General features: G+C 38.9%; 2 protein-coding genes across 3 annotated transcripts in view; both read right to left on the bottom strand.

The window, feature by feature from the left end:
- The window catches only part of dhx36 (DEAH (Asp-Glu-Ala-His) box polypeptide 36), a 28,245-nt gene extending 27,457 nt beyond the window's left edge, over window positions 1-788 (bottom strand). For both annotated transcript variants that reach the window (XM_024276781.2, XM_024276780.2), the window contains exon 1: window positions 264-788. In XM_024276781.2, coding sequence (XP_024132549.1) covers window positions 264-491 — 228 coding nt within the window. In that variant the 5' untranslated portion in view covers window positions 492-788. The remainder of the gene's footprint in view (window positions 1-263) is intronic.
- Window positions 789-6,590: 5,802 nt separating this feature from the next.
- Window positions 6,591-24,503, bottom strand: LOC112148985 (probable G-protein coupled receptor 149). Its single transcript, XM_024276406.2, has 5 exons — window positions 23,229-24,503; window positions 19,466-19,646; window positions 18,814-19,310; window positions 12,222-12,365; window positions 6,591-8,465 (listed from the first exon to the last, which is right to left on the bottom strand). Exons 1-5 carry the CDS (start codon window positions 24,201-24,203, stop codon window positions 7,971-7,973), a joined length of 2,292 nt encoding a protein of 763 aa, XP_024132174.1. The 5' UTR covers window positions 24,204-24,503; the 3' UTR covers window positions 6,591-7,970.
- Between the last annotated feature and the right edge of the window lie 1,308 nt (window positions 24,504-25,811).

Below are 25,811 nucleotides of genomic sequence, written 5' to 3'. Positions count from 1 at the left end.
TAAAAATAAAAAAACAATAGAATGCGATGGATAAATGATAAAATCAATTAAAAAAATAAAAACGAGAAAAAAACGAGATACAGTAATAAAAAAGAAATACAATTAATTTCGATAAAATAAAATACACTCGATAATAAAATACACTCGATAATAAAATGAATTAGAATAATTAAAATAATAAAAAAATAATAATAATTAAAAGACGGGGAAAGACGCATCTCTAAGAGAAATGTTGGCGGGAGACAAATCATTAAAATACATACCGATCTTCGATCTGCCTGTTTCCTCCTCACTGCTCCGTACCGCGCGTACCACAGACCGATCTCTCGGCCCTTCAGATGTGGAGGAGGACGGTCTCTAGGTCCACTTTCTCCTTGGTCCTGGTCAAAGCTCGAGCCTCCTCTTTCCCATCTCTCTCTGCTGTTGTCTCTGTGCCCGCGACCTCCTCTTCTGCCCCTTCTTCCACCTCCACGGTCAAACCGAGAACTCATCTTGTCTTAACGACAACGCACTTGGCTATTTTTTCCTAAAAAATTACCCAAAATACACACGAGACGCTTCCATTAATGAAAAGATTAGCTTTTCTTTTAGCCTAGTTGACAGAAACGGTGCGGGATCTACACTGAAATGTAAATTCAAACGCGAGCGAGCTGTCTCAGTTATGTTTAGTGCTGCAGTAATATCGACCTAAACGTGCATTTGTGAATAGCACAGTAAAACGGACATAAACAACGTTAAGCATCTATTTGCAACCGGTGTGTCGCACAATGAAAACGTATAACTGTATCAAGCGCTGGGTGATGACGTGGCGCGTTAGGATTGGTTTTCTCCGTGTCAGCGGTTCAGATGGCTTTCAGATTGTAGAGAAGTCAGAAAACAGCTTGCAAGATATGCACAATTACAATTTTAAATATATTTAAAAGTTTTATTGAACTGAATTAAAAATAAATAAAAATATAAATAAAAATATTAAAGATGCACTATGGAAGAAAGGCTGGAGTCAATCAGATCAAAGGTGATGATTCGCATGCATTTACATGCAACAGCACAAAAACTGATGGAAATTCACTTTGGCCACACATAACAGATGCAATACGTGTAGCAAACATAATATTATGGTTTCAGATTTCTTTAGGTTATTGACCAGTTTCCCCATGTAGCTCTGTACTGTTTTCTCACGGTTAATTTTTTAAAATCATTTTAACCTGACTCGATGAGATCCTGCATATAAAACCCCAGGTTGAAACAGATCTTCAGTGATCTTCCCTTTATTCTATTCACTAAATTTTTTTTCTAACAGTTGGTTTCTTGTCACTAATTATGAAATATTATAAATGGTTTTATTTCAGTCGGTGTTCAATCTTTTCCCTGGTGTCCTTTGACAGCTCTTTGGTCTTGCTCATGGTGGAGAGGTTACAGTCTGACTGTTGAAGGGTGTGGACAGGTGTCTTTTATATGAATAACCAACAGAAACTTGTGCAATTAAAATAGGTAACAAGTGGAGGAAACACAAAGTTTCAGGTCTGTGAAGGGAAAAAAAAACTTTTTCTTGTTTGAAGGTTCAATAAATCTATTGTCTTCATCATTATGCAAATAAATTATTTAAAATCAAACAAAAGGCTTTCCTGAGTTCTACTTTTTTTGTACTTTCAAAGAGAAATTTTGCTAATTGTGCTGACAGATCTGGTGACTCAAACTAATGAAAAATAATTAAACTAGATGGCAAATTAGTTGTAATTGATATAATAAAAGGTGTGAATAATTCATACTTGAAAATATGATCGTCTAGAAATATATTCATTTTTTTCTTTAAAGTATCATGTGAATCTGTCTATTTTTAAGCTGTATTCTCTCATTGGAAAAAAAGGAACCCAGGGAACTGGCTTTATCTGCTGCAAGTGAACTGGAGAAAACAGCTGTCATGATGCAAGCCTTTTAGGTTTTAGGGATATAGGAAATGTTTCAAAAATGATTTCAAGATGCTCGTGATCTCCAATGGGGAAACATTGAGATCTAAAATGGGAAAGTATGCAAACTGTAACTAAAAAAAAACAATGTACAAGATCTTAAATAGCAGACGACTCCTCTCCTTCCTGAGCTTTAGCCTATTTTTGATGTTTAAATAATTACTTCTTAGAATGAAGAACAAATTGATTTCTAAAACCTTGGTTTTTTGTATCAACTCTTTCAAAAATATAAAAATTGTAATTAAGATTGGAAAAGATAAACAATTGGTGAATGGAAAAAAAGGGTTAGTAAGAATTCAGGGTTTCCATATTGTGTTTTTTATGAATATGCAACATACAAAACATATATGGCGAGTATACTGGGATAGCTCAGTTGGTTAAGTCTAGGTCTGGCACTGGTGCAAGGAGCTTCATCTAGTGTGGTTCCTTAGGCAAGACCCTCCACGCTACTGTCTATTGTAGCCACAAGTGTCCCAGCCTGGAAAAAATACAGGGTTGTGTCATAAAAACAATTAGAGTTTTCCCAAATCACCTGTTCTAACCAGTGAAAGCTGCTTCACTGTAGCTAGTCCTATAAGTCGAAAGGTAAACAACAATGTTTTGGGTGTTTTAAAAAAAATCTGTTTTGAAGTAGGACAAATTATTAAAAGAAAAGTACCACAAATTAAAATATGTCCTAATAAAAGACAGCTTCTTCTTAAGTTTTTTTGTTGTCAAAAAATAATCAAAATATTGAAAACTGCAATATTTTCTTTACACCGTCCTTATTAAGAAATACATTTACTATGTAAGAAATCGTCGAGCCAATACAGTGACATGTGTTTTTTACTTGTCTATGTACAAAGTCTTGTGCTTTTACGTTTAATTGAACTAAATAAATTCTGAGGGAGTTATTTCAAATAACTAATCAAAATAAAGATGGTCCAATTAACACTAATTAACAGTGATTTGGTGTTTTTTTAAACTGGTTTATGCAATTTTAACAATGACAGATTTTTTTAATTTTATTTCTTGTATTTTATTCTCTTTTTATTTGTAATTGTAAAATTAAAAAAAAAGCCCAGCTAAGGACAAATGCTGCAAACTAGCTATGGCTAAAAGGATTATGATATAGGCATTGGACTGCTGTTCACAGTATGTTTTTACATCTGTCTTTATTCATTAAATTAATTCACTTCAACACAAGCAGCTGCAATTAAGGATTATATAACGCCTTACAGATAATAATTTTCAAACTGAGAAAATTAATCAATTAAAATATAAGCTGAAGACACTGCAGAAGCTTCAATTCACTTCAGGATGTCTGCTGATGCTCGCCGTTTGCATAACCACAATAAAGGATTCATCCGCCATAGGAACATTAGCGGATGACTCTTGTCTGGGCACAAAAGGTTGCGGTCAGATGACAAAAATCCCCCATGACTGCTTGACTGTTCTCTTACCGGCTCGGCTGCACTGTGACACCGCGGTGTTACCTGCAGAATCAGGCTGTCACATTCTGGAGAAAAGGGTCCACCAGCTCTTTTCTGCTTCTTTGCCATTATTTTCTGTCGTTTGCATCATCGCAGAAGTACAAATCTTTCAGAATTCATCTTCTTCTCTGTTGCACACACATCCATCTTTATGAGCCTTTTGTTTGCCTAACTTACTAGAATGACTGTCAGGGATTCTTCTACCTTTATTTCTCAAATAATTTACATTAAATGGAGAAAACCATAAACTATGACCATTGCAGTGACGAGTAAAATGTAGTAACATTGCTTTTGTTTTTCTTGTTTGAACTAAGCCATACAAAGATAACAATCAATAAAATGCTAAAACGATACATTTTGTTGGACATTAAACAATGATCTTCCATTTACTTGAGCTTCTTCATTCAAAACAGTATGTTTTAAATAAAAAATGTAACATAAACTCATCAAAGATTTTAAATTCAGCAATAAATCAGAACTAGACAATAGACTAGAGTTTATTTGCTTATTCGTTTATTGTGTTTGTGATTAACAACCATAACTTTTTATTATTTCTCTAGGACTTCTCTAAGCTACCATTATTAAAAGCATGCCATTTAATCTCCATTTTTAAACATTTATACCTTTTCTCTCCTTTTTCTTTTAACATTCTTAATTTTCTTTTTATTTATTGTTTTAATTTTTAATTTATATATATTTTGAATCTATTTTACAGTAGAAACAGACACCCAAGCTGTGCCATGACGCACAATCAGAGGAGAACGGGGTGTGAGAGGAGCTCCACGTGTGAAACTAATGGGAGGTTGCAGAGAAGATCCACGGCTCAATAATATTTGATGCACCATTGCTTTTAAATAAATGGAAATTCTCCCTCATAATTATGTTAGAGAAACATTTTAGGGATGCAATCGCAAATGAAACAAAAGGAGAAATCTGCACAGACACTTAAACGTGGCATCCGAGAACACAATAATTGCTTGTCAAGATAAAATGAGTTGCACTGTGGGAAGTATGAGTCTAATTCATCCCAAAACTCTGTTTCTTCCATTAAATCAATATTTTGCCCTTCTTTTAAAAAATAGGAAAAATTGTCAGAGACTGAAAAACATTTAAGAAACGATCTGGAAATTGCTGCTTATTTAAATTTTTGACAGGCAAAACTTTTGTTGAGCATGAGAGTCATCAACATCTCAGTGGGCTGCTTTCAAAGACAGGCGTTGAGGTTTGAAATAAGCCTTTTGATAACAGAAAATGTTTTAGAAAATACCTAAACTCACTGACAGAAAAATAGAATAACGGAAAATTAGTCTATATGAAGCTTTTTCTGTACAATCTCTGGCATGAAAGAGAAGCAAACTGCGTCATTAGTTTCAAGCCTTCATATTCCCTTTAGTGCTGCGACAGTTCACCTTGGTTTAATTCATCCAAACACCCAAACCTCAGCACTGATTCATTTATTAAGAAAAAAGAAAACTATTCAAATGTCAGCTCATCTATTTTATCCCTATTTGGCTTTGTCTGATTGTAACTGTTTAATAAAACATGTTCATTTATGAAAGAATCTATCCTTTATTTCAAGGTTCTCTTAACCCTTCTATAATCTGCTTTTAAATATGTAATAATGGATGTAACGTGTTATAATATACACAAGCAGCCTTAAAGTGTTTTTTCTTGATAATCACACACTGACGTACAAATCACTGAAATTAATTATTTTTTTCTATAAACAGACAAGTTTTGAGGGTCTTTCTTTAAACACTTCTCTTTAGTTAATAGAAAAAATCCTTCTAAATGTATGAATTAGCATTATTTAATATTAAAAAGACTCTAGATGTAAACACAAAACACAAAAAAAGTTTCACACAACTCATTTTTAGTCTTTGTGATTTTTTTCAAGCGGAAAAAAAACATTTAATAAATGTTTCGAACATCAAATGTTCTGTAAAGTGGTGGGATTCATTTTTTATAATAAAAAAACAGTTTAAAATCCTATGAGAGAGAGAGGGGGGGGGTACTTTTTTACAGTACAGAAAAGAGTCTATTTATCCTTTTAACACCAGAGCTCCAGTGTTTATGTTCTTTGATTTACTGTAACTTGTCAATTAATGTAGTAGCAGATTTTGAACACTTGTGTTGCTTTTTTCCTTAATATTGTTTAAGAGTGACGCCTCAAGTGTTAAAAGTCATTATTTTCTGTACTGTTTCTGTAAAGATTATTTTATTTTATTGCATCTATTCTGTGAGGTTTGTCCCTTTAAACTGTTTTAAACAAGAAAAAAGTTGTTTAGCCTCGTTTATAATCCTACTCAACAATGTGTGAGGTCACAGGGGTTGCTGGAGCCTATCCCAGCTGCCTTGGGGACCATAAAGTTCACCGGTTTCCTGTTTTGCCTCACAATCTGTCACATCTAAGGGAAAAATTAATCTATGAGACACATTTTTGAGGATTGTGGGAGGAGGGCGACGATAAACTCCAAGAAAGAGCACGCTAACCACTACAACACAGTGCAGCTCGTCTTATTTCTGCACTCTTGGAGTTTTTAATTAGCACTCTTGGTTTGGTCTGTATGTTACACATGGCTCTGGGTTCTTTCATTTCAAATCCTCTCTCTTATTGCCTTTAGTTTTTCTTCTCTTCAGGATTTTTTTTTTGTCATTCATGCATTAATTATTGCGTGCTTCCATCAAGCCTTCAGCTTCTCTACAACCTCCTGTGCACGACTTATTTCTAATAACTGTGGATTTGTATCTGTTTTTTTCTCAGTTTCTCCACATATAAAGATTAAAAAAAAGAAACTCTAAAATAAAAGTTAAACTTCTATTGATTTGTCCCACTATAATGCATTTTAACCCTACTGTACATGAACTAATGCAGCAGTTTTAAACCTTTCTAACAAAACAAATCATTTCATTTTCTCATTGATTTAAAATGATCTTCAGCTTAGAGCACAACAAGAGCGCCGTGCAGCTCTTTCAGATTAGTCATACTAAATATATCCAAAGGACATAACATCCAATTATGTTGAATACTATCAAGGTCAGGCTCTAAAGAGGCTAATTCTGCCACTTCATTTTCATTGTTTTCCGTAATAAGGAACCCCGTTTGAACAATTGGCATGCGTGCAGTACAAGTCATGAAATAACGAGACAATAACAGTGACTTGGTTTTTATGGGAATTCTTGACCAGAATCTGTGCTGCAGTTCTGATAAACACAAAAAGGAAACAAACAGATAGTGGAAGCGTTGCTCTCCGTTTGCCTGCAGAGATGACATATTACTCATCTACGTAACAACCTTTGGCAAAAATTTACCAGGTGACACAGGTCAACACTGAATACATCTCTTCATTTATCATTTAATCATCTACCTTTACATTTTTTTTTTCCTTACGCTAGGTCGTGGAACACTTAAAATATGAATTTATTTCAACAGTGTTGGAGGCAATTTACTGGTTTAAATATGCAGCTAATGAAGTCAAATCACGGCAGGACAATTAAAAATGTTGCTAAATTATAATAATTCCACACAGAAAACACAAAAAGACGCTAACTATCACAGAACAAACTAAAATTCATGTGTAAATTAGCCTAGAGTATCATTTAAATGCTTTTTGTGTACATAAATAGACATAATCTAAGAGAAAGTTTCCGTCATAATGCTTCCTTGCTTTAGAATGGCCAAAAACACTATAAGAGGAATGTGTCCACAGAAAGCAGGAGGTTCTGGTGACTCACTGATTGCATGAAAACTGCATTGAACGAGCAGAGAATGACCCCCAAAGTGGCTCTGTAATATACATTCATGTGCTGCTTGCCTAAATCAAATATGCACTCATTTGAATTGCACTGAGCGTGTTGGAGAATCTTCGTGAGAATCTCCTTCCTGCAGTCGCCTGTCAGGTTTCTCTTCAGACTTTTCCCATCAACACATTTTTTTTATTTCTACTAAACACTTGTAGCGGCTGACAGGCTTCACGGCAGATCCTCTCATCCTCATGCACAACACACACTTGAATGAGTCACTCACACACAGGTCAGGAGACCCCTCCCCGCCACAGCGCCTGCGGTAAACGTCACTGGTGACGTGCGCCACAGGAGCTCTCTTCCATATCAGAGATGTGATCAGGCCTCTGCCCCTCCTTTTTAGCATCTAAGTGAATTTTTCTCGTTCTGTATTTCTCCCATGATGACAGGCAGCCATATGGTAAACTTCCTGACTGGAATACTGATGAACTCCTGCCCTTTTCTCTTTGTACTCTAACCCAGTTTTGTGGCATCTGTTCTCTCTCTCTCTCTGTGTGTGTGCACGGTGCGTGCACTCTCATCGTGTTTCCTGAAAAGGGAGTGCAAACAGACTATTACAACAGTCGTCAGATGAGCCGCTATTCGGGTCACCTGTCAGCTCGATTACAGCGGTGATGGGAGAGAAGTAGAAGTGGAGTAAGTAGGAGATTTTTCTCTCAAATGATATTGTCTGGGAGGCTCTGTCAACGTCCTCCAGAGAGCACCCGCCCCTTTTAATGTGCGTAAGTCACTCTTCCCCCTCCCCTGCCTGCTTTCTGTAAGCCTCATTAAGCAACTGTATATCCTCATGATACCCTGAGCTCTCCAGCGTCTGCCGCTGGCTGTTCTGCCGGTGGGCTTCCACAGTGTCAGGTATGCTGATATTGATGGTCTCTGCCTCTGTGCTGCCGGCGCTGGGGATGAGCAGGGAGTAGGACGCCGTCTCGCCCAGGTCGCAGGAGACGAAGCGGTTCTCCCTCCTGGAGTAGCGCAGCGACGGGGAGCGGGCGTGGGTGGACGACTGGCTGATGTTGGAAATGATAGAGACGCTGTCCATGGCTTCTTCGTTGTCACAGATTTCCAGGACTTCCAGGTGGATCTTGACGTTGGTGTCGCCGACCCCAGCCCCTATCCCCATCTCCATGCCCACGCAGCTGACGTTCACATCTGCGGCCTGGCCTCCAGGCGCAGCGTCGTCTGCACTGGGTTCATGGCCAACAGACTTGGAGCGATATACTTCAACCTGGAAAGAGGAGATACTGATTATATAAGTTACTAACACCTAAAATAGGGTTCCTTATTGTTGGAAATCAATCACGCAGCGTGTCTTTATTTCTAACATAGAACCTTTGTCAGACATTATCCCACTAATAACATGGTCACTCACAAAAGAAATTAATATTCAACCAATTTTTAGTACCTTATCCTTGCTATATTTTCCGGGTTTCTTTCCACACAATGGTGATTATGTGAGTTTTCACCTGGACCTTGGTATAAGTTTATTTGAAGTGCAAAAACAATGTTTGTTGCTTGTCACTATATATCAGTATATTTGTTTTCTTGGAGTAATTCTGCAGACACCAACGTCTAGAGAGTTCTGCTTATCTTCATTTTTATGTTTTTTTGTGCAAACAAATTCCACTTCTGGGATATCTGAGTTAAAACTTTATAAATGTAAACATTTCAGACAACAAAAATGAAGAAAACATTTTCTCTCTGGTCTGTTTTTGTTTAAAAAACGCATATTATCACACAAAATTTACCACGCAAATTGCGATTAATCGCAATCAAAAATGTGATTAATCTGATTGTTTTTTTTTAATTGATTGACAGCACTACTAAATATATTCAAATATGAAGCAAATTTTCAAACAGAATTCCCAAGAATTTGAAAAACTTTAATAGATGTAGCGATTGAGCTAAAGTTTGAAAACAAAATGCTTTTTACTTTGCCAAAAACTATTTTTATGTGTTGTTCTTTTCCCAAGTAAAGGTTATCCTGCCTTATTTCACAAAATCAAACAGATAAAAATGATATACAGACAAAAAATAGGTAAAAGATCATCATTATTTAAAAAATTGTAAACAGTATATATTTTTTAAATAATTAGAAATGTATTTTTTTTGGTGTTGTATTCTATATTGTTATTTTATATGGTTCCTGTATCTCCCAAGTTAGTTTATTCATTTTAAGCCAACACTGTTTTCCTAATCAGTTATTAATATTTTATTTTCCTTGGTTTAAGTTAATTACACCTGTTGCCTTGTGTGTCATTCCCTTGAATCCATACATGCATTTATTTCAGCTCCAGCTGCTGCCAGCTCCTCTCAGTGCATTCAGATTCAGCTATGAATCACTGCTGCTTCAGTTTGACCTCAGTCTCTTTAGGAGCTTTTTTCTTTGCTTTTCTTTTTTTTCTTAATAAATCAGTTTACTTTCTGTTGGCATGCCTCCAGCAGCAACAACCGTGATAAGAGCACTGGCACTCAGCGTTAAAGTACATGGACCTTGCAGACTCTGAAGGGCAGAATGTTTTGAAAATATGCATGTGGATCGAAGTTTATCAATGTGATTTTTTTTGCCTGGAAATTTTTTTAAAAACCTGCTTGGGATGCTTACAAATATGAAAACAAAATTTGACCAAAAAAAAAAAAAAAACGACTAATTTAGAAGAGTTTTCCAATTAAAAAATGTAATTAAAAAATCAAATGAGATAAGATTGTAAAGGAATTAGTGAAAAGTCAAGGTTCAACATACAGATTCAAAGTCACTAGAATCAAACAGCAACAGAATATTAACTTTTTACATGCTTCATTTAAATTTAATATGTAAAAATCCTTCTGAAGGGACTTTCTTAGCAATAAATTCAGCAGAACAAGTTTCACTCAGCAACCAGCAGCAACATCTACTCTTCTCTGTCTCATAATCCACAACATAGACACAAATAGTGATGTTTTAAGAGAGCTAAATTATCTGCAACATTCAGAGACTATAATAGCTGTGTCCATTACACATACATTATGCTATACATATGCTCAAAACTTTATCGAAATTCTAGAAATGTCGACAAAACACAATTTTGCAATGACACTGTTTCCATTAAAACCTAAATATGCCGATAAAAACAAACCAATATAAGTCATTAAAAACCATGGTGATGGATGATAACAAGGATTGTTTCTAGTTCAAAAACCTCAACAAAACCTCCACCAAGTGCAAAAACGTTCTTTTTGTAAATGCAAGTTTTTTTTTCTTTAAATTCTTGTGTTTTTAAAAAAGTGAATGTTAGCTGTTCTTACTTTTACTAAAATATATATTATTTTTATTTAACTTTTGATTTTTCATGCTTTTTATTTTTTACTCAAAAACATTATTTAGCTTTACTTTAACACCTGAGGACTCGTCTGTAAACACAAAATCTTTAACATACGGTAACTTTTCAACCATTAACATCGTAATTTATACAAGCGGTTTAAAAATGCACGAAAAATCAAAAGATTTAAATAAAAATAACAAAATGTGTTTTAGTGAAAGTAAGGACAGCCAAAGTTAGTATAAAATGTTTGTTTAAGTATTACTAAATACATACAGATTTTGCTTTACTCGGTGATTTAAACAAGGGATTTATCAACATTCTTAAGTAGAAAACTGAGAATATTTATCCTTGTGGGTTTCCGTAGCTGATTTGCTTTGGAAGAATTACTCAATGTGGTTGCATCAAACCACTTGACGGGAGGCTTTTAAGTAAATCTAAAAATTTATTTTTGAGTGAGTGAATTTTTCATTGCAAACCCAATTTTCACATTTTCATAGTAAATGATAATACAGCTAATACGACAGCAAGAGGACCTACCATGCCTCACACAGTATTTGAAGTTTTTTTTACGTTTATTTGAAGTTTTCTGTATGTGTGCACGTGGATGTGGACGAAGCTGAACCAATGTTTACACCGCCCTCGGCAACATGTGTTCATGCAACCATTTCCAATGAAAAGGCTGTGTAAACATGCTTCAAAGTGCATTTCCGTTTTTATTCATTGACAAAAATGTCAATCACTTTAGTTAAGGTTTTCTTGTCTGAGCGGAACTTTTTGTTTAGTTTTTGTTTCGTTTTCGTTGGGTGAAAAATGTCGTTGACGATGATGAAAATGTTTCGTCAGTGAAGTTAACACTGGCCACTGAACGCAGATTGCAAGTTAAACCAGGTGAAACTTTGACCAATCAGGGACTTGGATTTGGTAATGACCTATGGATGGCTACACATTCTCACCCTCAACTCATCATTTACTGTATGGACGTATGGTTTGGGCCTCCTTCACATCACTTTTTGACGTTTTGGGTGTCCTCAACTCGTTTTTTGACATGCTGGTTGTTCCCATTGTCTCAGGTCCCCAACACTCGGGACGGGGTACTGGATGTGGTATCAGATGTGGAACCGGTACTGGCTTAGGGTACCATACTGGGTTAGGGTACTGGTACCGGGTTAATGTACCGGGGGTTGGGAAATCCTATTTAACGTCTGTGGCACGGTACCAAGCAGCTCTTGGACCAGTACCAGTCCGCTTCCCAGAGGCTGGGGACCCCTGATTCAATGGGAACAGCCAGCACGCCAAAAAAAGAGGAGTTGGGGAAACTCAAAATGTCAAAAAGTGATGCAGAGGGGGCATCACTTGATTAATGGAATCTATTTTATTTCATGGAAGCGCCAACTTTGAAGCTTGATCATGGAAAAGAAATCCGTAATTGTGGTTTGTGCCTGGTGGGAATTATATGACACCAAGTCTTTCATATATCGGAATAGAACTGTGAAAGAAAAACACATTTCACAACAAGCCTCTTCCAACTGTAGGTGGCAGAAATGCACTTGTAAACAAACAAAAAGAAAAGAAGCCCCTCCCTGCTTGTTGAGTGTGAACACCATGAGCTAAATCCATGTTCAAGAATGTGTCCGTAGCTTAAAATTAACAGGATACCAGAAAAGAAGCAATAAACATGTTACCTTCTTGGCGTTGTTTGGGGAGATTTTGAGACCATCGCTGCTGACCTCGTAGGTGGACAGAGAGAGCGTTTTGCCTGTAGGAGCTTGCAGAGACACAGTTCCCTGAAAGGCACATAGAGGGATGGACAGCCCTCCTGATGATCGCTGCATAAAACCATGGAAGAAAGTACAAGACAGGGGAAAAAAAGAATTAAAATTGACCACAAACCGTTATGTATTAGAGAGCAGAGATGTTTCTTGGTTTTACAGGAAGCGGGAAAGTGATTATAATTAGGACCACATTTAGATGAGCTTAGTTGCCAGATTCAGTTTCAGAGCTCGCACTTCTTGGAAACATAAAGGAGCCAGTCAGACCATAACAGCTATGAATGGTCCACTCGATGCCCCTGCGCAGCATAAATATTACATTTGTCAGATTCTAATCAAATCTAGTTTGCTCATGATGTTAGAACAATAAAGCGTTTTTTGCTTGGAGCTTTTTGCATCCTTCATTATTACCAGTGACCAGTCTAAGCAAAGAGCTCTTCTCTTACATGCTTCCTCTAAGTTGCAGTAAAATGTGCTGAATCCCAGTAACAGGCAGTAACTCAAGCAGTCGTCGGTTTATAGCTAAACAGTGCAGACCCACTTGCTGGTAGATGTGCAGAACACTTGTGCAGGCTTCCAATAGCCTCAGTGTCAATCTGACATCAAAGCTTAAATTACGCTTTACTCGCTGTCGTGCTTTATTGGCACTTTTGATGGAGTGGAGCCATCAAAAGAACAAAAAAAAAACAGCTCTGCTCTAAATCTACTTCTAAACCAAAGTGATCAGACTACTGTCATCCCATTTTACGATCCTGTCAGGATCCACTCTAATCATTTCCAGTGCCTCCTTTGCTTTGGATTCTTAACGGTTCAAACAATTAGAGAATTAGAGAAGCTCGTCATAGCTTATGTTTAAGAGCACCTCTATTGACATCTTATGTGAGAAAGACTTTGTAGATTTGCTTAAAAATTTCAGAAATCTTGGAAATACCAGTTAGACTTTTTCTGACCTGCTCATCAGTTTGCATCCATTCTAAAAGTATGTTTTGTCATAGAAATAGACATCATGGGGGAAATGATTGGGACATGACTGCAGAAAATCCGTGTAGATGCTCGTTTTTTGATGCAAATGTGATATATAAGAGAACCAATGAATGTGTTAGCCTCCTCTCCTCCCTGATTATCTGTTTTCCTGGCTCTGAGTTCCTATTGTTCTAAGTGATGAAATGAAAGGCAGAACCACAGCGAGGAGTGTCAAAACAAAAACACAACACCCAACACATTAAATAACAGACGCACAAAGACAAAGAGAAAAAAAAGTTACTTTTCACCATTTTAGCACAAATTTTAGAATGATTATTATTATTATCTGCTCGTCTAAAAGGCTCCAATCAGAGTCGCAAACACTGAAGTAACACTTTGTTTTTCACTTCTCCTCTGCTTTAGGTAGATTCACAAATTGCTCTCATTTCAAGCTCTTAAAGGGCGGCATTTATCATATTGGGGCTCACTGAGGTAAAGGCTGGTTGCAAATACATCATTTTATAGGCAATACCAGCAGATAATATCAGTTAAATCTGTGTGATAGTAATCCATTTAAAAAGTATTTTTTAAGGGATCAATGTCATATTTTTTAATGGATTTATTCTTTTACACTAACATCATGTTTTGTATCTGTTGGAAAAAGCACCCAAGGACTTAGTATTCAGGAGCTAGCGAAGTCCTTAACAACGTCAAAATAATGAAATATTTTGCAACTCTAAAATTTTCACAAGAAAGCTAAATGGCATTTTTGAGCATCATTACCTTGGAAAATAATTCAGGACTTGGATGAATTTGGTGGAAATTTTTTACAGAAATTCACATTTGTGTTTCATTTACAACCAACATGGTCTCCGTCTAGTTTTCATTCTCATTTTTGTCACCGTTCCAGTCACTCTGTTTGCAAATTGAGGTACAAAGATGATTTTTTTCACGTTTTGGCAGTAGATGGCACTTAACAAAGCTTGGCATGCAAAGTGTGCATGACATTTTTGTTTGACCCAAAAAGCTTTGCCATCACCACATCAGGCAGGACAATAACAAACCCGTGTATGTTGATGCCAAATTACAGATAATCGCCAAAGAGTGCACAACTGAGGTGTTTTTTGGAACGACGAGCCTTGGACGCATCGCTGCCAATGAACAGCTGCATTTGACGTAGAAACAAAGCTAAATCAAACAGGAAAACTCGAGTCCCTCTTAAAAAAGGCTCTTTGTTCACCTTTAGTTCAGCAACAAAAAGAGAAGTTGCTGTTCATTTAGAGTATTAAAATCATTCTTACCCTGAATTTAAGGAAGAAGGAGTTATCAATTTCTTACAACAAAACCTAAATGAAGTGTGGCAAACCAAACCAAATACTGGTAGGAAATATTTGGCTACCCAAGCTAAACGTTTAAAAATCCACTCTGAACATCTTTGAAGCTATTGTAAAAGTGTTCCTAGCGGTCTTTTAACTATGATTATGCAATTTTTGTAGATTTCATTAATGGGTTTTAAAAAAACACCTTAATTCCCAAAACAGTAAATTCTTTGATGTAGTGGACTTTACAGCATTAAATGTTGGTTATCAGCCCTTCCGGTCAAACAAATTAAAGAAGTTTAGCAACACTTGAAACTTTGTAAAACTAATAAGTAAAAAATGTTGTTTAAATCCACCTCTTTTGCACTCAGTCCTGGCAGCTTTTTGGCTTCTTAGGGAGAAGTCCCTGTTTCTGTTCCACTTTGAAACAGAAAAGAGAAAGGCTGACATGTAAAGCCTCTTAATTTTATCTCAACACCCACAGAGGAGAGAAGTATTACATTTTGCAAAAGTGTTTTCATGCAAAAGACCATCTTTCAGGACTGCAGCTGGTGCAAAGTGCCCATCTGCTGCTCACTTCAACTAAAACCATTTTAAACACACCAGTCTTAACCTCTACGGGGAACACGCGCTCCGTTATGAAGAGTTGGTCTTTAACTTTCCCAGCCTTATTTAGCTCCATCTACCAGTGTTCCAAAATAAATGTTTTTTTTTTACTTTGTATGATCCATTTTTGTCTGCCTGGATACCTTCTCAACATTTTGTAGGCACTTATGAGATCTTCAAAACAGCAATTCAGAGTTATGTTTAATGTAAAACAGGAAACATTGGGGAACCCAAATAGCATAGTCTAATTTTTTGTACAAAAAATATAATTTAATTGAAAAATCTGAGACTAAATTATTGGAAATATAAAGAATAAATGACACAAAAAAGGCAGATCAATCCAACACGTTCTCACTCCAAACTCGTCACATATTGACGTTTGGTTAAGGACCCCTCTGCGTCACAAATTGACCTTTTGGGTGTCTCCAACTCGTTGTTTGACTTGGTGGCTCTTCCCATTAAATTACAGGTCCTAACATCCAGGCCACTAACTGGAACCACAAAAGTACCGGTACCCTAACCCGGAACTAGTTCACACCCAGTACCACATCCGGGCCCGGTTCGCATTGGGTACTGCGTCTACTACTGGGTCAGGTCCGGTACTGCATCTGGCACCACGTCCTGTATCGCTTCTGGTGCCGGGTTAGGGTTAGGGATCTGATACAGTGTTAGGGTAATGGTACCGGTACCGTGGTCTGAGAACCAGACCACGTGCTGTACCAATGTTCGTTACCACATCTGGGCCTGGTTCACATGAGGTAATGCGTCTTATACCACATCTGGTACCGCATCTGGTACTGCGTCCTGTGCTGGGTTAGCGTTAGGGTACTAGTACTGGGTTAGGGTATCGGTACCAACCATGTCCTGAAGACCAGTCCACATGCTGTATTACGTCCGGAGCCGGTTCGCATCAGGTACCACGTCCTGTGCTGGGTTAGTGTTAAGGTAGTGGGTTAGAGCATCGGTTCTGGCCGCGTCCTGAGGACCAGTCCTCATGCTGTACTGCATCCGGGCCTGGTTCGCATCAGGTACACCATCTGATACTGGGTTGGGTCCAGTACCGCATATGGTGCAGCGTCCGGTGCTGAGTTAGCGTTAGGATAGTGGGTTAGAGAATCGGTTCTGGCTGCGTCCTGAGGACCATTCCTCATTCCTCATCTGGTACCGGATCCAATATCGTGTCCAGTGCTAGGTTTGCGTTAGGGTACTGGGTTAGAGCATAGGTACCAGCCGCGTCCTAAGGACCAGTCCAAATGCTGTTCGCATCAGGTGCCGTATCTGATACTGGGTCGGGTCCAGTACCGTATCTGGTACCGTGTTTGGTATCGCGTCCGGTGCTTGGTTAGCGTTAGGGTACTGGGCAAGACGGTCGGTCTGATACCTCATCTGGAGGGTTTTTTTTATGATTTTACGAATTTAACTTGATTTTACGAACTGCCAGCACTTCATAAAATTATGAAGTAGGGACACCCAAAACCTCAAAAATTGTCGCGGAGGGGTCCTTACCCAAATGTCAGTATGTGACGACATGGGAATGAGTATGTGTTGATCAAGCGCACCTACAAAGGAATGTGGATCCCTAAATAGACCAACAAAAACCATATTCTGTAAAAATAATATCTATATATATTACATACAAGGCAAAAGAGGGCTTCGCCTGAGGCGCACAAGAACATATAAGTAAATCAACAATCCCATGTCACACAGCACAGATTAATTGGTGTGAACGTTTCCATTTTTCTGTTTTGAAAGAATTCTCGGAGGACTAATTGAGTTAGCATCTGAATGCACATTAGAGCTACCTTCATCCCTGGAGGGGAAGGTCTTGAGACTGCACCCGCAGCTCCGTGCTCGCTGACAGACTATAAAGTCACACAAAGGGTAAATATGTCTTTAAGCTGTAATTCCACCTCTCCCTGTGGATGTAGAAGGCCAGAGGGTCTGACAGTAAGGAGCAGAGACGCTGGGTAATGACATCTAGTCTCCCTAATAGGGACCAAAACACAACCAGGAGAAAACATAATCCACTTCCTCTGGTTTCCGTAGAGGTTTTGTTTGTGTGCATAAACTATTTGTTTGTTTTTTTTTCTTCATATCTTGTCTGTCTGCTTTTGGGGATTTAAGGCTGGAGAGACGCCTAGAGCAGTTTTGTTGCTTCTTGTTTTTTGGCCATGTTTTAATGCTATTTTGTACATTTTGTGCATTAGCGTATGTTCATCATGCACTTGTGATTCCACTTTTACAGACTCCAGTCAATAAAATAGCCCCAAGGAGAAATAATTCACAAACTTAGCTAGTAAGAAACTCAGAAGTAGGGCAAAGCGCACACATGCTCGCACACAAACCAGCAGTGTGTAGAGAATCTTAGACTTAATACGTGATGCAAAGTGAGAGCCAAATTCAAGCCGCAGATGCATGCTCTGTGGATTTCCCACCCTCTGGTGCTTTTTAAACCAAAACATTTAAACATATAATTGAAGCGGAGATGGAGAAGAAGAAAGACAGATAATTTGTTTGTGTGTTTTTGTGTTCCAAATGGAGTTGTGGATGATTCTGACTCCACGGCTTTTTATTTTTGGTCTTCCCAGATTCACCAGCATGTTTTAATGATCGCATCTGTATCTGTTGCACTGCTGAGGTCGCTCTTTCATGTATGCATTGCACCGCGAACACCAGGCCACTACATCATTAGACCATTAGCCTTCTGTCCTTATTTAACAATTTAGCTGGGTTTAAGCACAGCGAGAAATCTGCTGCCAGAGCAAAGCGAATCAACAACAAAGGAAGCCGATTAAAAGTGAATCTGCCGACAATGCCTGAATCCCCGCAACATACCTATCTGTAATGAGCATCGCTTGTTATATTTTATGCTCTTTGACTTTTTTGAACACTGGTTAGCTAGTTAAGTATTAATTGGCGTCATTAGCACAGGTTTTCTTGGCAGACAGACAGTCATGCATTATGCAGCAGATATTGAGTGAACAAAGCTAGGCAGGCATGCATACTTATCCAGTAGATATGGTTTACTATTTAAATCTCATTAATAATGAGCTTAGTAAAAATGCGCTTTTTTCACTGCCCTCTCTGGGTAAACTCACCAAACTAAACTAATAAATTGAGCTGAATTGGATGTGCCTGTCTGGTTTCAGTGTCTCGGGGTGGATTTCTGGCTTTTGAAAGATGGATTTGATCAGTGGAATCCACTGAGGCTCTGCAGAGATAATAACATATTTGGATAGAAAAACAGAGAAGGAGAATATACAAAATCCCTTGATTTTAGCAGATCTGAAGAAAGATGAGCAACCAATAAATCAGGCAGGAGGTCACCTAAAAGACTCAAATCCTTATATAGTTTACAATTATACATTTTCAGTGACACAACTTCGATTTCCTGTTTAGCAAAAATGTAAAAAAAAGACAGACTGATGATGCCAAAGTCATCGCCTGAGGATGTGTTGCAAGATAAAGCATCTGCTGGATATTTTTAGAAAGGCAATAGACAGTCAGTGTGCAGAGAAATCAATTAATCCCAAACCACAGAGTGACAGATACAAATGACTTCATTTAATGGTTGGAAGATTGGACTAATAAAGTGACCACTGTGGACAGTAGTGTACCTGTCTGGGTGTCCTCTCTGATTTACTCCTGCACCACTCCCAGTCTGTCAGCTCGATTTTCCGACACTCCTCGTGCGACAGCCTCCTCTCCGGCGCGTCAAACACTGATGAGGTGTCGGTGAGATGATGGTCCTTCTGATTAGAAGGCAGTGAAAGGACACAGCGAAGTTCATTGATATCCTTGTGGTTCTCGTGAGGATGAGGAGGACTGTTAACCAGCGCCTCCCCTTCACCTGCCACCGCCTCCAAAAGGAGGCCTGCGTGTGAAGAGCTGTCCACTCGACGCGCGGCGCTGAAATCAAAATCGGGGCCAAGTTTGGAGAGCCCGCTGTTCTCTAGAGCATCGAGGCGGGTGTTAGTGAAGTCACAGTTAAACAGGCTGTGATAAGCAGGCTTATCCATGAGAGGGCTGCCATGACACTTGGTGGCATGCGACAGCTTGTACACTCCGTAACCTTGTTGGAAGGATAAGTTGAACTCCAGTCTTCTTTTCATCGCTGTAAAAAGAGAAAAGCACAATATTTTCATTGCATTTTCAAGCCCCTCAAAGAGTAAAAAGCCTTTTAGACAACTTTTTCTCATTAGAAAAACCTCCTTAATGGATGTTTTGGGTAAAAAATAATACACTTGATAGAGTATCATCACCGTCTACCTGAGGGTTGCTGCCTTGAGTCCCGCTTGCAGTTGATGAAGCAGCCACACGGCATGTGGATCCAGCGCTCGGAGAGCACAAACAGCGGAGTGACCGCAGGGGCCAGTAGAGTGAGAAAAAAGCTCAAAGTCTCCAGGGAAGAGCTGCGTGCGTTTACAGCGTGGCGCATGAGCACCAAAGTCTGTAAAGGAGAGGCGAGAGGAAATGAATTCATCAGGGAGACACTGATTCAAAATGCATGAGGTGGTGGCAGGCAGAAGACGCGTGAATGAAGAGATCGTGCAGGCTTTTCAACCAAAATTGGGTCTTTCTGCTTTTAAAAAAAATGTATTTCAGTCTGTTGTCTATGAGACACACTAACTCTTATTTTATATCAGTTTGCTCTAAAAACTCAGTTTCATGGTTCATCAACAGGTGAATTAAACAATAATAATGCCAACATTTCATGACGATTTTGCTAAGAACACCAGTGATGTTCTTAGAAGGCTTTGTGGTTCCCCATCAACCTGGAGTCCAGCAATCAAAGATGAGGTGGATCATTTGTGAAAGACATTACAGACAGCTGACAATCTTTCCAAAAAAAGACGTCACAGCAAGTTCACTTTAAGGTCAGACCATGCAATAGTGAGAAAGAGTGAAAATCGAGCCACTAAACGCCATGTCCACTTCAGTTGGAACACAAAACGGAAGTACAATTAGAATAAAACTGTGTAAAAGGAAACTTTTTTCTTTAAGGACTTACAGGAGAAACTTAATCCGTCTAAGAGTAAAGCAGTGCTTCTGGAGCAACGTATTTCACGTAAATGAGAAACAAGTGGAGATGGCTGGTAGTCATTCCCAGGTTAGGTAATAACAAATGAAACAGTACTATACTGTAACTGCTCAGTCAAATCAGACCATAACCAAACAATGTAGTGGCATGACCTTAAAGTCTCACTCCCATCATCTTTTGATCTATAGTAAAATTGTTCCCAGTGTTTTTTAATTATGACTATGTCGTTTTCAGGCAAAATTATAAAAACTTATGTCGTTTTCTAGGGCATAGTTTCTGCAGTAGCTCTTTAGAAATTCACTTCCGAATAGGCGGGATTGTTGGGACAGAGTAAGCCTGCCCTGAATTCCCATCATCGCTTTATTTACACGCTCAACTGATAGCTTACAGTCCGTCACAACCCCAAGCTAACATTAACTGTGCAACAAAAATGGCAAGGAATATTGGAGTTATTCGGCCATCCAGTTTTGAGCCAGATGCCGAGGAAAACGAAGATGGTAATGGATGCATTGGAATGGAGCAGAGCGTTTGTGGCCCACCAAGTCCCACATGCTATAAGCTTTTCCCGACAGGATTTTTTTTTGTCTGCTCCTGATTCACAACTATTTGAATAAAGAAAAAGATAAAAATTAAGTGTTTATCTTAATCGTCATTAAATTTGTCCTCCATGAGAAAAAAAAGGCCCAAACATAAAAAGAAATGCAATTTTTGTTGGAGTGGATCCGTAGAGAACAGTGTATGAATAAGTTGATTTAAAGGAAAATGTTTCCAAGGACAGAGGTCCAAATTCTAACTTAAAACTTTAAAAATAATTTGAACTCATGGAGTCTATTCGACTACATTTCAGGTTAAATCGGGATACAGTTTTAAAGGCAAGACTATTTCAAACACAACTCGTCAGTGCTGACATCTCTCAGAAATTCTGCTAAAATCAATGTTAACAGAAACTTCCTCATCCAAAGATATAAACTTTGTTGTAAATTTATAGCATTTTTGATCAAAGGAATCCAGACTCTGGTTATCCTCAAACCTTTTGACCATGCTAGTGTGTATCTCATTGTGTTGGAGCTTGACTAAATTTGTTAGAGCACAAAAACGTGTTGAAAAAGATGTGTTATCTCAAGATTGGGTATTTCAAAATAAAACTTTAATTTAGCACTTAATTTTTTTCTAATATCTTAAGTTAAACCTTAGAACAGACTGAATTTTGGGTTATACTACTTTAAATACATTGTAGTGTTAAAATATGAATGCATGCACTTATTTGTCAAAATACATAATTTATAAAGTAAGAAACTGACTGAATAAGTCTGTTAGACTAAATGCAACAGCTCCCATCAAAATACAGAAACTGATGTGTGTGTGTTTTTTTTTTTTTTCTTGTAAGTTGTACTCTTTTGTATGGTGGCCCTGAAGTGCAAATTAAATCAACAAATGACTCGACTGGATATCATCATCTTATCAGTGATGTCCCATAATACCTTTTTCTGGTTCCTCTTTGTGTTTCATTTTTCTAACATTTCATTCTGTTTTCTGGACATTTTTTTTCCCAAAGTGCTTTTTTATTTATTTATTTATTTTTTACATTTTAGTTTCTGAGATTGTACTTTTTTTCCTAAAATATAATGCTTTTTTTATATTTACTTGTTTTGCTGGTTTTTAACTGTCATTGTGATCCGTAAATGTTTTCACGAGTCATTTGTTGATGTGACTTGCACTTAAGAGCCACCGTACTTTTGAGATAAATAAGTCATTTATGCCAAGTGTACAATTTCTTTGGCAAAACAAGCCAAAATGGAACAGACGGTTTGGTGTATCATGATTTCTCACTCACATTCTTTTAAGTCCCCTATAACATTTTTTTTTAATAAAAAAAAAAACGTTCTCATTAAGCAGTGTTTTAACTATAATTAAACAAAATCCCACATCCTAAATGTCTTTAAAAACATTATTCATGTTGATCTGAAGCTGTGGTTTGCAAAATCTCGTCTGAGGGGGCGTGGCTTTTGGAGATGACCTGAGCAGCTCCATCCCAGGACCCCCCTGTCTGATTATGACAGCTCTGTGTCTCATCACCGCTGCTACATAAAAATGTCCAGTCGTATCACAAAAAATAAAAATAAAAAAAATTCAGTGACAGCTGATTTGACCATGGAAATGCGCATGGCGGCTCATTTGACCACATGGGGAAGGTGCGGCCTTCTCTTCTCAGCACCTGAGCGAGGCAAGCTAGCCGGGCCAGATGATGGTTTTGCGCATGTGCAGCAGAGCTGTCGTGACGTATTAACAGCTCAACAAAGCATTTCTGCAACAGTTTGGTTGATAGCGATTTAAAAGGAGAAATACTTGGAAATGCAAAAACAAAATGATTTTTTACTACATGAACTCTCTTTCATAAGAAAAATGTAACACATACATGTTAAAAACTCAAAAAACTGGACTTTCATAGGAGGGAGACTTTAAAGATCCACTCCATTTGGTATTTTTAACATGTTCTTGCAGCATTTTTCTTATGATGGAGAACATGTATGAATAATTTAGGAATAAAATTGCATTTCGGAGTATTTATTTTTTCAAATCGTGATGGACCAGGAGCAGGTAAGAAACAGAAGTTTGAAAAAGCCTCGGTTTGTGAAATAGCAACTGTCATGGGCCAAAGTCTCCTGTTCTCATGTATCCACTTAGTCTTTCATTCATTCATTCATTCATTCATTCATATAGCTGTGGTAGTTTGGGTGTGTGAAGGGCTATAAGCCAGCAGGAGAATGTGTAAACAAAGGGTTGATGGGAAATTATCTTTCTTCCGCGTGCGCGCCAACAGTCCCGCCCACAACTCAGAGGCAATTTCTTAACGAGCTCCTGCTGCGCTGCTGAAAATGTCTTATAAAATGTAAATTGTTGCTTTAAAAACTGCATAATCATAATTAAAATACCACTGGGAACGTTATACAATGGAACAGTTGTCTGTAGTTCTACTTGTCTGCTGCTTACCATCATAGGCATCCATAAAACCACCCGAACAAGCGCCAGAATCATTGAGAAGCGCTTTTGCGCAAAAACCACCGGGGTATCCCCGACAGCGGCTGCGCTCTGTCCACCCACGGAGCCCGGGGACAGCCCGCCGCTGTCCCCCTTCCCCCTGACCTCTGTCCCGCACGAACTGGGGCTCAGCTCGCTGTAGGCTCCGAAACTTTTGTCGAAGCTGTCGCGGGGGAATGTCTGCAGGTCGCAGAGGGGAGCGGAGCCGCTCAGCCCCCTCGCCATGTCCAGGTAGCTGGGATACAGCAAGGTCCTCTGGGGCTCCGTGGAGCACAGCAGCTGGTACGTGAGCGGGATGAAGAAGAACAGCAAGCCGCCGAAGCACAAGACATACACCGAGAAGAGCAGGAGGGTGTAGAAACTGTCACTCCCCGGGAAACACCCAAGAGGAGCCGGCGTAAAGCTGCCCCATCCGCACAGAGGCAGCACGCTGACGGTCAGGCTGAGCGCCCACACCCCGGCGACCGCCCACATCACCCGGAGCGGCCGGCGCACGGACTGAAGAACTCCGAACCTCTTGGTCACATAAAAAGTGTGGGCTGCGATGAGGCAAGCCTTCATGTTACTGGAAACCCCCTGGAACACGTAGAGAAGTCCGGACAAAGTGCAGAGGCTGCCGGACCCTTCCTCTGCCCCGCTCTCCCACTGCAGGAGCAGGAACAGGGAGAGGGGCACCACGCTCAGCAGGTCGTCCACGGACATGGACGCGACAATGACGCACAGGGAGGTCTTTTTCCTCATCCGGAGCAGAGTCAGCAGCGAATACACCCCTCCGACCAAAGTGGCAGCGGCGATAGTTACGCACAAACCGAAGAGCAGCAGCATGCGACTCTGCCTCTCCATCCCCGTGGGCTCCGGCGTGTCATAGCTGCTTGTGGAGAGGTAGCTCTGGTTAGGCGCCGGGGAGCTGCTGTACGCCGTGGACATCTTCTCACTTTTTGGCACTGATCAAATCCTTGCGTTTTTTAAAGTTCACCGAGCTGCAGATGGGTCAGGATTGGATGCGAGGCGCAGGGGAAAACGCAGGAGAAGAGATGGAGCTCAGAGCGCACAGCTCCTCTCTGATGTGGTCCATTGGGGGAGGACGCGCGCGTAATCAAAGCTTCCTTTGGATGTGGAGCTGGCTGGTTGTTCACAGGTGCTTGGCTTCTCCGTTTAAGCAGCGTGACCAGAGCATCTCTCGTTTCCAGCAGCCCGTGCGCGCTGGCGTCATCACCGTTTTCTTTCAGAGCCGTTTTCGGGGATGGGGGGGAGGGGGTGAGACAAACGCTGGATACTACGAGAGTGTGGAGACAGCCCGACGCACCAGGCTGCGCTTTTGTTTGTGCGCTGGCTGCTCTGCCTCCTTTCTTGGGTCACACACAAATAAACGGGGAGAAATAAGTTCCTAGATTACATTACAAAAATTTTCAAAAAGTAAATCAAACTAAAAGACATGCCACGGCTTTATAAGTCGGTTCCAACAGTCTTTCAAAAGGAATTATTTTAATTTGTAAATATATTTTGTTGTACCTCAAACTACAGGATAAGTTTAGAAAACCAGTTCAGACTTTTGTTCCAATGATGCCCACATCAAAGAATTGACAAAAATCACTATTATTTTAAATTAAAATATTTTAAACCATTTAATTAATCTATTAAATAATATTAAATATGAGATGTTAGGTGATATAAGTGGTGGAGCAGTTAAATAGCAAGAAAAGGGTGCAGATGGTCCAGAGTTTAATATAAAGGGGTGGAGCTAATAATTTTGGTGGCTGTCATTACAAAAAAAGGTTCTTTTTGAAATGCTTAAAGAAGCTTTTATTGATAATTTCTTAATCTTTGCCAACATTGATACTAACATAGACTCAAAAGCTTGGGGGAACCCTGCCCCGCCTTGTCCCCCATAGCTCCGCCCCTGGGGGATTTGATACGTTTTTGCTCACAACAATGTTAGTTTAAGATGCAAAAATATTGACAAGTGTTTAGGAAGAAAAGCACCCTATGTACCCACTGTCTCATATTTGATCCAAACTTTTGTAACGTGGAGTGACTTTATTATAAAGAATTAGATATCTGTATTTCAATACAGTGATTAGTCCATTAAAAAAAAAAACAGATGAGTGTTTCCCAATCTGAAGTTTTGAAAATCTGCAATACTTTTCCCATCAAAAGTGTTTTTGCGATAGAAGCCATTTTGAAATGAGCAGGAAAAGCCCTTCTACTGCCTCTAGTGGAATGATAATGAACTACAGGGAAGAAAACATAGACTAGGTTATACAAAATGCAGAACTGTGCACATTTTTTTTTACCTATGGGCCACCAAGGGTTCTAAAATTTGAAAGAAGGGCCGGACCAGCAGATGCGCGAAGTGTTTATGTAATTCACCTCATAAGAAAAATAAAAAACTGGATTCTTGATGAGTACATGCTTTAATTTAGATTGAAGATTAATGTATTATATAGTTTAAAACTGTGGGGATTGGGATCAGGGGTGTAGTTGTGTTCTGGTTTTCATGTTTACCCTTAGTCTTTACTCTCTTTCTCCCACCTG

This window comes from Oryzias melastigma, linkage group LG13, assembly GCF_002922805.2.
Source record: "Oryzias melastigma strain HK-1 linkage group LG13, ASM292280v2, whole genome shotgun sequence".
NCBI classification, from domain to species: Eukaryota; Metazoa; Chordata; class Actinopteri; order Beloniformes; family Adrianichthyidae; genus Oryzias; species Oryzias melastigma.
The sequence above is the reverse complement of the archived record's forward strand: the minus strand, read 5'-3'. Positions and strand labels throughout refer to the sequence as shown.

What these genes read in the sequence shown, in the direction of transcription:
- LOC112148985 (XM_024276406.2), bottom strand. Translation starts at nt 24,203, where the DNA reads ATGTCCACGGCGTACAGCAGCTCCCCGGCGCCTAACCAGAGCTACCTC. An exon ending in CTCAAGGCAGCAACCCTCAG is followed by an intron (nt 19,311 to 19,465) that starts GTAGACGGTGAT and finishes CTCTTTTTACAG; the next exon opens with CGATGAAAAGAAGACTGGAG. An exon ending in CAGAGAGGACACCCAGACAG is followed by an intron (nt 12,366 to 18,813) that starts GTACACTACTGT and finishes GGTTTTATGCAG; the next exon opens with CGATCATCAGGAGGGCTGTC.